The sequence below is a fragment of the Schistocerca americana genome, chromosome 1 (assembly GCF_021461395.2).
Source record: "Schistocerca americana isolate TAMUIC-IGC-003095 chromosome 1, iqSchAmer2.1, whole genome shotgun sequence".
Classification (NCBI taxonomy): domain Eukaryota; kingdom Metazoa; phylum Arthropoda; class Insecta; order Orthoptera; family Acrididae; genus Schistocerca; species Schistocerca americana.
This window is the reverse complement of record NC_060119.1, coordinates 1,215,341,990-1,215,357,229: the sequence shown is the minus strand read 5'-3', so window position 1 is coordinate 1,215,357,229 and position 15,240 is coordinate 1,215,341,990. Positions and strand designations below refer to the sequence as shown.

General features: G+C 38.0%; 1 protein-coding gene across 1 annotated transcript in view; it reads right to left on the bottom strand.

Moving 5' to 3' along the window:
- LOC124619905 (GPN-loop GTPase 3) overlaps window positions 1–12,504 on the bottom strand; it is a 30,895-nt gene extending 18,391 nt beyond the window's left edge. Inside the window, exons 1-2 of the mRNA XM_047146542.1 lie at window positions 12,326–12,504; window positions 12,043–12,239 (exon numbers count right to left, since the gene is read on the bottom strand). Of these exons, the coding sequence (XP_047002498.1) occupies window positions 12,043–12,239; window positions 12,326–12,370 (242 nt within the window). The 5' untranslated portion in view covers window positions 12,371–12,504. The remainder of the gene's footprint in view (window positions 1–12,042; window positions 12,240–12,325) is intronic.
- Window positions 12,505–15,240: the final 2,736 nt, after the last annotated feature.

The following is a 15,240-nucleotide window of genomic DNA, read 5'->3' as shown; positions in this document are numbered from 1 at the left end:
AATTTTCAGTTTCGGGAAGAGATGGAAGTCTGACAGAGCCATATCAGGTGAATAAGGCTGGTGTGGCAAAAATTCATACCTTAGTTTGTGTAATTTAGCCAAGGCAATGGCACGTGTGCAGGCATGCATTGTCGTGATGGAAGATGACTTTCTTCGTTGCTAAACCTGGCATTTTTTCGTGTATCTTTTGTTGCAATTTGTCCAGGATGTTAACATGGTATTCTCCAGTAATTGTTTGGCAAGTGCGGACATAATCTACAAACACAATCCCCTTTGTATCCCAGAACACTGATGCCATGACCTTTCCCGCAGATGGAATTATCTTTGCTTTCTTTGTTGGTGGAGAATCAGCATGTTTCTACTGCTCTGACTGTTTTTTTTTTTTTTTTTTTTTTTTTTTTTTTTTTTTTTTTTTTTTTTTTTCTGGGTATAGTAGTGCACCCAAGTTTCACCTGTGGTCACAAACCAGCACAAAAAATCTTGTTCATTTCTCCTAAAATGGGCCAAACATTGTTACATTATGTCCATTCTCACGCGTTTTTGATCCAGCGTCACGAGTCGCGGCACCTATCCTGCAGATAATTTTTTCCATTTCTAATTCTTCAGTTAAAATGTGCAATACCCTTTCAGAGGTGAGCAATTTCACTCACTTTCAATCGGCGATCCTCCATGACCATTTTGTGAACTTTTGGAATGATTTCCAGAGTAGTGACACATTTTGGCCAACCACTGCGTGGTTCATCATCTAAGTGCTCCCGACCAAATTCAGATTCATTTGTCCACTTGGCAACAGTTGAATATGAATGAGCAGAATCCACCAGTATATTCTGGAAATCAGCCTGTATGTCCTTTGCTTTCATACCTTTCTTTATGATGTACTTAATCACTGCTCGGACCTCAATTTTTTCCATCTTCGCAAATTATTAAGCACGAACAACAGAGCCATGTCACAGCCACAGCTCTCTTCCAAGAGCACTGATGTGGCACATGTTTACATGCAGCAATCAATTGAACAACTCGTTGCACTAGTGCTGACCTCTCGTGGTGATTCCGAGAATTTTTCAAACCACCCTCGTGCTAAATACCTTGGTCATGTATCTGTTCCATGTATCTAATGATGATAGTAATTGGTAACCGGTGAGAGGCAAGAAAAGCTACAATATATTCGAGCATTGAATTTATTCAGTATTATTTGTAAATAATTCATACTTATGTTGAGTCATAGAAGGTTGTCTTAAATTGCCCCTTCCACAGTTCCAATATTTTCCTCTAGATTTTGGATGCAGGTTTTGGTAATAGATGTAACTGTAGCACAGCCTCAGGTATACATTAGGTTGAAAGGAGATAGTTCGGTTATGAGATGACCAGGTCAGTGTGACGTCATGAGAAAAAGTAAAGGCATTGAACAGATTACGCAGCACATTTAGTTTTTTCATTTTTTTAACAGCAAATATGTTGCAAACTTTAGAATCACAACTGCTGTAATTATATTCATATTTGGATTTGGCACAATTACTTTCAATCTTTGCCATGAAACAAATCACCCACCAACTGTTCTCTCATTGTGTATTCAACACGCCATCTCACCTTCCCATCACACTTCACAGTAAGTCCTGCCAACATTACCCCACAAAAAAGATAATGGCACTGTTCTCATTCTACCTCTTGTCCTGCTACCAACACATTATGCCCAAGTTCATGTGAGTCAACGGGCTTTTCTACAGAGGTTGAACAAAAATAAGGAAATGCCACGAGAAATGCAGGCTTGAATATATATGCAGACGCTACACAAGCCTGCAGGTTTTGGTGTTGTATATGATCATGAACAGTACCTGTGCAATGTCCTCAACACATTCACAAGTGACAGTAGTGGTCAGAATAGTGTTCGGTGTGATTAGAGAGCATTACGTCAGAAATAAGAGTATTTGAACATGGGTAGACAGTTGGTGCTCATATGGTGGGTGCTTCTTCCATAACCATACCGCACACAGAGAAAGTGGAAAAATATCATCTGCTATCACAAAGCAGCTGAAAGTGTATGTTGAGTGATTCAATGAAGAAGATTGTGATGAAATATAAAGAGGACAACAGCTGCAAAGGTCACTGCAGAACTGAATGTCTCAATCATGAATCCTGTCAGCATCAAAACAATACAAGTGGAGCTACATAAGCATGGAATTGCAGGGCGAGTTGGAATTCCGAAACCACTCATCAATCATGCAAATGGCCATAACAGGAAAATGAGGCGCCAAAGCCAAAAAGTGTGGTCTGTGGAGCAACGGAAGAGTCTTGTTTCCCACTGTTTCCAACTTCTTGCCAAGTTTACACCCCAAGAGCAAAAAATGGCAGGAGTTCAGTGAAGATTGGGGGAGTCATATCTTGGTATTTGATGGCTCCATGTTCACTCTGCATGGTCACCCCTACTGCCTAGAATTATATAACTATTTTGATTGATCAGGTCCATCCCCTACTAAAATGTTTGTTCCCCAACAGTGATGTGTTCCAAGACTGCAGGGCCTCTGCTCACACAGTTTGCTTCATCCAAGATGGGTTTTGTGAGCATGAGATTGACCCCTGGCCACCAGAGTCCCCAGATCTCATTATTAGTGAGTCTTTGTGGTCTACTTTGGAGAGAAGGGTACATGATCGCTATCCAACTCCATCATTGTTAACTGAACTTGTCTCTATTTTGCACGAACAATGGTAAAAGATTCTCCTGAAAACCATACAGGATGTGTACTACAATTCCAAGATGACTGGATGCTGTTTTGGATGCCAGCAGGTTTCTTACTCTGTACTACCCATGATAATGTGTTTCCTATTTGGTGTTACCACATTTTTATCTACCTCCTCCACATCAAAAATCTGCAAACAGCTGTGAACTGCACAATGGGAAATTACACATAGTATCACATATTATGGTTTCTTTCCATGCCACTCATGTAAGACATGTAGGAAGAATGGCTTCAATCATACAGGCATTTGTGCATGCTGCAATTAGTTGCTCTACTGACAATGCCATTGACATAATCACTCACCATATTTTACAAGCATTATGTATGAAAATAGCACTGGTTGGTATTTTCCGTGATCTTTCTAAGGTACTGTGTGTATCACAATATTCTCCTATATAAATTGAGGTTTTATGGAATTGATGCTACAGTTACACAATGACTAATGGCATACATAACCAAAAGAATGCAGAAATTTGTACTTAGTAACTCAGTCAATGTAATTAGGGAAGATTCTTGTGACTAAGGAGAAACCACATATGGGGTTCCCCAAGACTTGTTCCTCATATGTGTAAATGATCTTCTGTCTAATATAAAACAAGCAGAATTAGTTCTATTTGTCAATGAGACTAGTTTTGTAATCAATCCAAGCCTACATACAGGAACAGAAGAAACAGTAAACTAGGTTCTTAAAAGTGTCACTGACTGTTTTTCTGTGAACAGCCTAACTCTCAATTTTAAAAGGACACAATATATTCAGACCTGCAGATCTAAAGGTACAACACCAATGATAAGTGTAACGCATGGAGAGGAAATAATAAATAGGGTGCAAACTTCAAAATTATCAGGTTAAAAGCTGGAAAAAAGCACGACTTAGAAAAGTCTTCATTGCTCAAAAATGTGCTGTAAGAATAATATGTGGAGACCACCCATGCTCATCTTGTACATATATTTTTAAGGAGTTGGGTATTTTGATTACTGCTTCACAATACAAGTATTCCATCATGAAGTTTGTTGTAAATAAACCACTGCAGTTCAAAAGGAACAATGATGTACATAATTACAATATGAAATGGCATTCATTACTTCTCATTAACATTGTCTTTAGCACAAAAATGGGTGCACAATGCTGCAACTAAAATTTTTGAAAAGCTACCCAGTGATGTAAAACATCTGACAGACAGAAAAGCAAAATTTGAAAATAAACTGAGAAAGTTTCTCCTTGACAACTCCTCCTATTCCATATAATAATTTCTATTATTGTAATCTGTAAAAGGTGCTGGGTAGGAATTACTAACTCACATCTGTATATTTAAAATAAATAAATATAATGAACAACAACAACTTATACATGTTCAGCGTGTCATTATATTTACAAATTAATGTGTGATGTGAATGTAAAATTACTCGTTCCACATTATTACAGTTTATTGCACAAAGGGAACATGAAACTGACTAAAAGTATAATCATAGGTCTCTACAGGAGTGATGTGTAGGGAGCTGCAGTATAGTCCTAGGATCCCCACTTAATACTGGTTCTTAAAACTGTGTGTGTTGTGAAAACTGGCAACTGGCTCAAAATAATGAAAAATATGAAGTCCTCTATGAGTATTAAAAGAAATTCACTAAATTTTGGTTACACATGAAATCTTACAAATGTAAAGGCTCTTAACTGAACTAAATACTTTTGCATTACAACTATGAATAACTTAAACAAGAATCATCACATAGATAATGTTGTGTGGAGAGTTAACCAAAGGCTGCTATTTATTGGCAAAACACTTAGAAATTCCAACAGTGTCTGCTAGAGACTGCCTACACTATGATTGTCCATCCTCTTCTCTAGTATTGCTGCATGGTGTAGGATCCGCGTCAGATACGATTGATGGAGGACTCGAAAAAGTTCAGAGAAGGGCAATGTGTTCCGTATCATCATGAAATAGGGTATAGAGTGTCACAAATATGATACGTGAATTTAAATGGCAGTCACCAAAACAGAGGCATTTTTTGTTGCAGTAGGATCTTCTAATGAAATTTCAACCACCAACTTTCTCCTCCAAACGCAAAAGTATTTTGTTGGCACCCACTATGATCATCACAACAAAATAAGCTAAATCAGAGCTTACATAGAAAGATTTAAGTGTTTGTTTTTTCCGGGTGCTGTTCAAGAGTGGAAAGGTAGAGGAATATCCTGAAGATGGTTTGATGAGACCTCTGCCAGGCACATAATTGAGATCTGCAAGCTATCATATAGGTGAGTGGGCTTTCACTGTATAGTTGATGTCTGTCTTCAAGTGACTGCCAGTTCAGTTCCTTCAGTATCACTGTGACACTCTCCCATGGATTAAACCAACCTGTGACCGTTCGTGCTGCCCTTCTCTGTATACATTCAATACTCCTGTTTGTCCTATCTGGTACAAGTCCCACACACTTGAGCAATATTCTAGGATGGGTCACATGAATGATTTGTAAGCAATCTCTTTTGTGGACTGATTGCACTTCCCCAGTACTCTACCAATAAACTGAAATCCGCCACCTGCTCTACCCACAACTGAACCTATGTGATCATTACATTTCATATCCCTACCAGGTATCTGTATGAGTTGGGTGATTCCAACAATGACTCATTGATGTTATAGGATATTACATATTTTCGTTTTAAATGAAGAGCAAAATTTCTGAACATTTAGAACAAGTTGCCAATCTCTGCACCACCTTGAAATCTTATCAGATCTGACTGAATATTTATTTGGCTTCTCTCAGATAGTACTTCATTACAGATAACTGCATCATCTACAAAGCCTAATTCATTATTAATATTGTGTGCAAGGTCATTAATGTACAACATGAACAGCAAGACTCCAAACACACTTCCCTGGGGCACACCCAAAGTTACTTCTATAACTGACAATGACTCTTCATTCAAAATATCATGCTGTGTCCTTCCTACCATAAAGTATCATCCAGTCACAAATTTCGCTTGATACCCCACATGATCATAGTTTTGATAATAATTGTAGGTGTGGTACTGAGTCAAATGCTTTTCAGAAGTCAAGAAACACTGCACCTGCCTGGTTGCCGTGGTCCAAAGCTTTCAGTATGTCAAGTGAAAAAAATGTGAGATGGTTTTCACAAGATCGATGCTTTCAATATCCATGATGGTTGGCATTGAGGAGGTCATTCTGTTCAAGGTACCTCACGTTTGAGCTCAGAATACGTTCTAAGATTCTATACTCGGTGCCAAGGATATTGGACAGTAGTTTTGTGGATTACATCTAATACCCTACTTGTAGACGGCAGTGACCTATGCCTTTTTCCAAGAACTAGGCATGGTTTTTTGTTCAAAGGATCTCCAATTGATTTAGTTAGAAGAGGCACTAACTCAGTCGCAAATTCAGTATAGAATATAGATTCAATTGGCCCGTGCAGCTTTGTTCAATTTTAACGATTTCAGCTGTTTTTCAACATCACTGACACTAATACTTATTTCATTCACCTTTTCAGTGGTACGATGGTTAAATTGGGTTTTCTTTTGTAAAGGAATATTTAAAAATGGAGTTCAGCATTTCGGCTTCTGCATTGCTACCCTCAATTTCCGTTCCTGTGTCATTGCTAGGGACTGGACACCTACTTTGGTGCCACTAGCAGCCTTAGCACATGACCAGAATTTCTTTGGGTTCTGTGAAAGATCATTTAACAATATTCTGCTATGGTAGTCACTGAAGGCATCATGCATTGCTCTCTTGACAGCCAAATATGTTTCATTCAGCATCTCTCTATCTATAGCCCTATGCTTTGTTTTACACCTATTATGCAGTAATCTCTGTTTCTTTAGAATTACTGTATACCATTAAGGTTCCCTTCCGTTATGAACTGTTGTACTGGGTACACACCTATCCAGTGCTTGGTCAACTACTCTTTTACATTTGAGCTGGAATTCCTCTAGTTGCTTCTGACCTGTGTTGAAAGTTTCAAGTTCCTCGCTGAGATATGACACTACTGATTTTTTATCTAGTTTGCTGAACATATACATCTTTCTGCTTGTTTCAGCTGTCCTTTGTACTTTGGTAATCATTGTTGCCATGACTGCATCGTGGTCACTGATACCAGTTTCAATGTGGACATCCTCAAAAAGGTCAGGTCTATTTGTTGCCATTAGATCCAATTTGTTTCCATCATGAGTGGAGTTCCTACCTATCTGTTGTAGTTTTCAGAGAAGGTATTTAGTATAGTTTCACAGAATGTGTTATCATGCCCACGACTAACAAAACTAATTTTCCCAATTAATTGTTGGATGATTAAAGTCTCCACTGGTGATTACAGTATGACTGGGGAACTTACGTATAAATGAACTGACGTTTTCTCTCAAGTTTTCGGTTACATTAGAAGATGAGTCTGGTGGGAGACGGAAGAATCCAATTATCATTTTATGCCCACCCTGATACTGAGTCTTGCCCAAACACACTCACATGCAGCATCAATTTCTATTTCAGTGGATTTGAGTTTTTTTGTCTACTGTGACAAATACACCACCTTCATTTCCCATTTGCCTATCCTTTCGACATACACTTAAATTTTCCCCAAAAATCTCAATGGTAACAATTTCAGGTTTCAACCAGCTCTCTGTATCTAGTATTATATGAGCTTCACTGCTTTTCACAAGTGCTTCAAACCCTTGCAGTTTGTTGCAAATGCTTTAGCAGTTTACCATTAGGATTTTAACACTCTAACCTTTGGGAGGCATTTCTTTCAATCTCATGCTGATACTTCTGGGTTTCCTTCAGGTATCATTATCTGTATTGGAAGGAGAGTCGCCTAATCTAAAAAACCATTGAATGCACCCGATACAGTCAGCTACCTGAACAGCAGCCTCTGACGTGTAGTGAACATATGACCTAGTTTCTCAACCCTGTGGCCCAAGCCCAGGAAGTCACAGCCTAGCTTATCACAGAACTTTCGAAGACTCTGGTTCAGTCCTTCCACTCGACTCAGAACCAAAGGGCCACGATCAGTTCTGAGAACTATGCTGCAAATTGTGAGCTTCGTTGAAACTCCATGCCCAAGGCTCGTCTTCTCAACCTACCCTGCTAATCGCTGGAATGACCCAACAATGCCAGATGACAGGCACCATTTGTTTCAACATATGCCAAAATCTGCAGTTGACTGCACCCTGTTTCCTCAATGGCTGCCAGAATAGCCTCCTCAACATGTTTAATGAAGCCTCCATGAATACAAACTGAGTGCACTAGTGTTCTTTCCTGCCCCATGCTGCCATTTCCCTAAGGGGTATCACCGTCCGCCGTACATGTGAACTGCCGACGATTAATAGATAGCTACCCTTTTGTGTTTGCCTCCTGCTGACACGAGACATAACACGATTCCCCAAAACAGGTGAAGTGAGTCCCAAAGGCTATTTCAGTAAAAGATAGCACCTCAGACTTGTTGGTTAGGGAGATTGGTACAACACACTGAGTCCTCCCTAGTCCTCGTCCACCCTGTACAGGAAGCCTAGATCTCCCCACTGACACACCACTCGCAGTCAAGTGGGTGTGTATTGACAGATCTTGTACTTTCTGCAGAGGAGACAGGATTCACAGGAGAGGTTAGTACTTGAGGTACCTATGGTATAGGTATCACAGGTACATGACTCTCAGGAGCTCATCCAACACGCCAATTTGCAGCAGCTGTCAATCATTTGACACCAGTTAGGGCTATTTCCAGATGCTTACAACCAACTCATCCTGTAGTTGAGAACAGCATTCACAGTGGGTCTGCATTTTGGCTGGTGCAATATATTACAAGGCAGAGAAAAAATAACATTAAATTAAGCCTGCTGATTATATTTTTATCAGTTGAGCTAAAAAGTTGCTAATCCCCAATAAGAATTGAAGGAGATTCACAAAACGAGTTTTCTATTAAGGCAACATAAAAACCCATTGGTAAAAGTTACTAGTCTCCTAAATGATTTTGATGTTAATTATAGTTGTCAGCACACTCGAAAACCAAGTTAATTTACGATAAATGCAGATAATATACAGGGCTACTCCTCTTTAAGGGAAAACTGGATGTAACACTGTATCTTAGGAAACTTCTACAGTAACTAAATCATAAACCTCATCCTGTTGAGCAAAGAACAATGGTAGCTTCCAAAAATTCTGACAAACGCATGTTTATTTGCACTGATATAAAAGGAAATTCATGGGTGATGTCCACTTTGGCTGAGCTGTGAACCACAACCAATTTTATACAAATTAAATAAAGTGTCCAAAACATTCGCACTAGTAATTTACGAAAATATAGTTTCATAAACATCTGAAAATTCTAAAACTAGCCTGCTTATCATGTAATTGCACAATGAAATTAGAGAAAGATTGTTTTCAGTGAGGATAGGCCTACTGTCTTTAAAAACTTTAAAAGACCACAATTTAGTTCAAGCCTACAATTGACGATAACAATATTAAGTTTATCGCGGCACTTGCGAATGTCTATTTCAATCAAAACCTCTAAAATGTGCAGCAACAACAAAGCACGTCTTCTGCCTGTTGCAACTATCAATGAGTATGTCACAAATTTCTTTTGTAGCCCATACAACTATTTTTGGTACTAAGTGTTGGTTCGTTACTGAGTCAAATCATCCTCATATCTCACAAACTACTGCATCTACCTGACTGCCTTAATCTATGGCTTTCAGGATGTCATATGAGAATAGGGCAGACTGTATTTCACATGAGTGATGTTATAAGAATCGATGCCTGTTGGCATGGAATTGTGTTTAAGATATATGTACCGTATTTCCTTAAGTTTGCACTCGGAATATGTTCTACGACTCTACAACAAATGGATGTCAATGATACTGGATGGTAGTTTTCAGGATCACTTCTGTTACCCCCTTTTTTTTGGGGGGGGGGGGGACCGTTCCAGATTTAATGTAATTTCTGTCATAGCAATTAAAGGTACAATGTAAATTCAGAACATCTGTATTACATACTAGACAAATGTGCAATGAGTATTTTGGTGCATACTATGTACACATATTATACCTCCAGAATCAAGGGGAAGGGGTAAGCGCATACATCTTAGTGAAAATTAATGTTCCTTTTAACTTAGAATACAAAAGATAGCAATCCTTTCACGAACTTTAAAAAAAAAAAGTTTCCCTCTATTTGCTGAATGAGTAGGCACCTATAGTTACACCATAGGGTCTGGCGAAGGATTCCCCTGAATAAATTATGCCAGCATCTGCCTGGCGCAATGACTTGTCTTTTAGAGAACCACAACATGGACCCTTCCTAAGCCAGCTACTTTACCAATTCCCCCAGGATTAAAACGAGTGTCATTCGTCGCTCTTCAGGCTTTCCTGGTAGATCTATTGAATGTATATGTCTCTCACACCAGTGGCTAGATTATGCTGTGTAAATTCCACAGTTCTTAGTCGATGCAACTCCTCAACATCATTAGATGGTTACTGACTGACTCTGAGCACTATGGGACTTAACTTCTGAGGTCATCAGTCTTAGATGGTTACTGCTGATGAGTAGCAACTGCTGGTGTCCACACTAAGAGGTGGTACTAATATGGAGGCCTCGTAAAAAAGTTGCGCATGTGACCAAGTTGTTTCCAGGTGCATGATGGTAATGTGTCCAGTATTTGTTCAATTCTGTAAAGGCCAATTTGGTCTTAAGAGAAAAGGCACATAAACAAGATGCCTTGTCAATGTGGAATGTCATATTGGTCAGCCATGCCATACAGTGCAAGAATTGGGATTAACTAAAGTGTTTGATATTGCTTTGCCAACACATAATGACATTGTCACCTTTCAACCTAAGCTATACCTCAAGCTACACTACAGATAAGGTAAGTCATTACATGTAAGATTTCACATTCACATTTGTTGGTTGACTTCGAGCCATGCTACTGATCAGTATGTCACCACATCCTGACTTCTAAAATGTATTAAAGGTACAAAAAAAGTATTGTATAGTATGACATGATGATATCACATGTCACATCATTATCAAGTTACAGGATGAAATCTACTTATGTTATCAGAACAATATGATGAATACCATCATTACACAGGCATAAACACCTGAGCCACTGAGATAAAGCTGCAATATCAAAGCACTGTCTAAGCACACAACAGTGCATGACAAATGAGAAGTCAAAGATTATTAAGTTCAGTTTCATCTGTCTGGTAGTGTTTGATGCAGGAGGTGATACATATTTGCACATCAGATAACCTTATAAGCAGAAACTCATACTTACAACTAACTACAGCTTGGAATACCAACACTTACTGCCATTAGATACACAGGAAAACAAGGGTTTCCAGTAACATCTCCAGTGCAGTGTAATGGAGGATACACCTAGTTACCAAATTTGGGTTGGCTCCTTGACAGTGATGCCCAGAAACAAATACCTGTGGTCCAATGCATGTGTGGAAGGCTGCAGCTTGGTTCCCAGTAGGGGGACCTGGATGCATTACAGTAATATACCAGGAAGGAACTCAGTTCTCCTGTGCGAATTTTGGAAAACGCCTTCAAAGCAAGATCCCACAATGTGCAGTGTGTATTGTTTAATACAAGTTACAACTGTTGCTTTCATTGACATGCAATACCTGATACCTATAAACAGTCTCTCACAACCTCTTTTTCAACCCTACCTGTCTTGTAGCACTCATAATGGTTCATTCTTTTACTCACGTCCTTCCCCTCCAATTTCTCGTATCAAATAAAGTTATGGTAAGTAATATATCTCCAGATGTCACCCTCTTAAGCACTGAAGTGAACGTAACACCACACAAATGGTTGGCATAAACTATAGAAAAAAAAATAGCACCTGTAAAATCAGAAATACCACCATGACATGTAAAATAATCGTAAATGAGAGAGAAAAAGGACTTATGCAGAATGAATGGAGTGTCAAGATTGTATAGAAATAAAACATGACGAACATCATTACTGCTTCAAATTGTTTAAATATACAGAAGAACAAAAGGAGCAAACCCTGCCAGGTACCTCATAATCTCTATCAAAGTGATGTAACTCCAATTATAAACACAAACAATGAAGCTGATGATATCTTTCTCGTGGCAGCAAAATGAAAAAGCTGTAGCGTAGCTTCTGTCGAATACTCCACGATTTAAAACACACAGTTTCAATGAAATGCTTCACTTCTTTACGACTGACAGTCTACAAACAGCACACATAGCATCTAACACAGAAAGCGTGTAACTATCTAAGTAAGTTTCAAACGTAAAATATATTCTGGATTCATATTTTATATTCATGCAGGTAACATTTGAACTTACTCCATACAAAATACCAAACCACCATTTGGTCCAAACTTCAATTCTTCGTCTTCCATTGCATCATCAACGTGAATAAGTTGCCGAATATCAACGACAGGATCATAGTCAAAAAATTCTGCTGCTGGATCCAGATTCACAACGTTGATTACTTTCTTCTCATCCGCTGCATGTTTCACTAACGTAGAACAGTACGTGGACTGTAAAGGGAGGACTTGTAATTTATGAACGATCACTCACAATTCGATAAATGCAATCACAATCGCAGAAAAAAAAATCACATTACCTTCCCGCTGCCAGCAGGGCCCATTACAAGTTGGCCATATCTCATGTTTGTATAATTTATGTATTCACATAACTCAGAGCATAAACGTGAAAACACATAACCTCATCCTCACTGCAACAACAGTACAACACATTAACACAAACAATATCAAAGTATTCGGCATAGCAAACGCTAGAACTTTACATCCTTGGTTTAGAGATCGATCCCTGCAAGCAGCTAAATTGGCGTGACGCCACCGTCCGAGTATGGGGAAAAATTCATTACACATTCAGATGTGCTTGCATATTTATTTAGTCCTTCAAATCCTATATGTATAGAATATATACAAGGATATTGGACATGGTTAGGTATTTACAAGATAAAATACAGTTTGTGTTGCAATCCTAAGGACTAGATATTGAAGTAATTTAGCACAAATTCATAAATACAGCAAACATTGCAGGCAACATACAAAGTAGAATATTATTAATGCATCTTTATTTTTGTTGTTTGGCTATTATATATTCTGTCAGACTGAAAAGTAATGATCAATTAGATATGCCTTTACTTCAGCCGTAAAACTACAGAGTTTAACTATTGATTTAATATGTTTAGATAGATTATTGAAAATCTTTATCCAAGTATGTAGTGTGCCTTTTTGGCACAATGATATTCTCACCTGTTTCATATGAAGGTCAGATTTTTGCCTTGTATTGTGTGCATGTATATCTTCATTATTTAATAAGATATCTGGGTGTCTATTGATATATTGTTTGATGAAAACTGATGCTTCGTAGATAAAAATGCAAGAAAGAGGAAGAACTGATAGTTTTTTGAATATTGGTCTGCATGATATCATATTGTTTACCCCTTCAATAATTCTTGGTATTCTCTTTTGCATCCTGAAAAGTTTAATATTTGTTGTTGTATTGCCCCAGAAGATTTATGCCATATTTAATTACAGAATGCACATAGGAGTAGTATACATTTACCAGGCTGGCTTTGCTGCAACAAGTTTTTAAGATCTGTATCATGTAACAGGTTTTGCTTAGTTTTCTTTGCAAATATTCAATGTGTACCTCCCATTTTGTGTTGTTCTGGAGCAAGAGTCCCAGAAATTTAGTACTGTCAACACTTTCAAGAACTCTGTCCCTAAGTTCTATTTCTATGTTTGGGTGGTGTCTTCCTTTTACATTATAGAAGTTCAGTCCTACTGTCTTTTCTTTGTTTATAATTAGCTTGTTGTAGCTGAACCACTGTTCTACACTGTTCATTTTTTGGATAGCGGAGTCTTTTAGTTTTTCTTCTGTTTTACCACTAATAAGGAAGCTTGTATCGTCTGCAAATTGTAGGGTAGTTTGGCAATACTTGTTGTACATAAGATCATTGACATAGAGGAGAAACAGAATGGGTCCTAATACTGATACTTGAGGGACACCATATTTCACATTTTCATATCTTGAATAGTAGTAGCTGATTTTGTTATGGTCAGCATATTGCACTTCAACCACCTGTTTGCGACCACATAGGTACGTCTTGAGCCACTCATTGAATATACCTCTAATTCCTAACTGGTCAAGCTTCCGCAGTAGGGCATTATGGACAATGACATCAAAAGCTTTAGATAAATCAAGACATATGCCTGTCACAAACTCACTTGCATCCAGTTTAGTATAGATTTCATTAATAAATTGAAATATTGTACTTTCAGTTGAATAGCCTTTCCTAAAGCCATGCTGTGAAGGAGAGAGACTTTTATTTTTATTTAGTAAATCAGACAATTTCTTATAAAAAACTTTCTCTAAAATTTTTGAAAATACAAGCAATAGGGCTATTGGTCTATAATTTGAAACACATTCTGGATTTCCTTTTTTGAACAGTGGTTTCAGCTTTACTGTTTTTAAGCATGAAGGGAAGGTTCCTGATGCAGTGAGCTGTTGCACAAATGTGTCAAGGGTTCAACTAAGGCAAGACAGCATTTTTTAATAATTGCATCTGGTGTTCCATCAATTCCACATGAATACCCAGTTTTCAAGGTTTTTATAACTGATAAAATTTCTTCAGAATTTGTGGGTGAAAGGAACAAAGATGTAGACACATTTCTCTCACTATTGCATGATGGAGGTGATATTTTGTTGTGTTCTTCCAGTCCACTCTCCAACTGTTCACTTACATTTGCAAAATATTTGTTGAAGGTCCCTGCAATTTCTGTTGGGCAAGAAATCATTTGCCCTTGGTAACATAAGTTCATATTTTTATATCGTTTAGTTTCCGCCGGTCAGTGTGGCCATGCGGTTAAAGGCGCTTCAGTCTGGAACCGCGCGACCGCTACGGTCGCAGGTTCGAATCCTGCCTCGGGCATGGATGTGTGTGATGTCTTTAGGTTAGTTAGGTTTAAGTAGTTCTAAGTTCTAGGGGACTCATGACCTCAGATGTTAAGTCCCATAGTGCTCGGAGCCATTTGAACCATTTTTGTTTAGTTTCCCTTGTTTGATTTTTTATAGCTTCCTATATAGCTTTAGATTTGTTTTTTGAATTTTCAATGTATTTGTCATTTGCCATTGTTTTAGCTTTCCTTACAACATTTTTGAGGATCTTCTTGTAATTCTTCAGGTACAAATGAAATTCTTGAGGCATGTTCTGTGGTTTTGCTATATCATGTAATCCTCTTTTCTCTGCACAAGATATTCTAATACCTGTTGTAATCCATTTGTTCTTTTTGAAGTTAGGTTGACATTTTTGCTTTTTTAATGTAAATGCAGCCTCAAAGTATGACATGAAGATTTCCATGAATTTTTCAAACTTTTTGTTAGTATTTTCACAAGTAGACACTTCATACCAAGTTTCTTCACTTAGTTTCTGTACAAAAAGGTTTATTTGTTTGTTAGTGAATTTCCTTGCTTCTTTTACAAGTTCCTATTTCTCAGTTGTTTCAC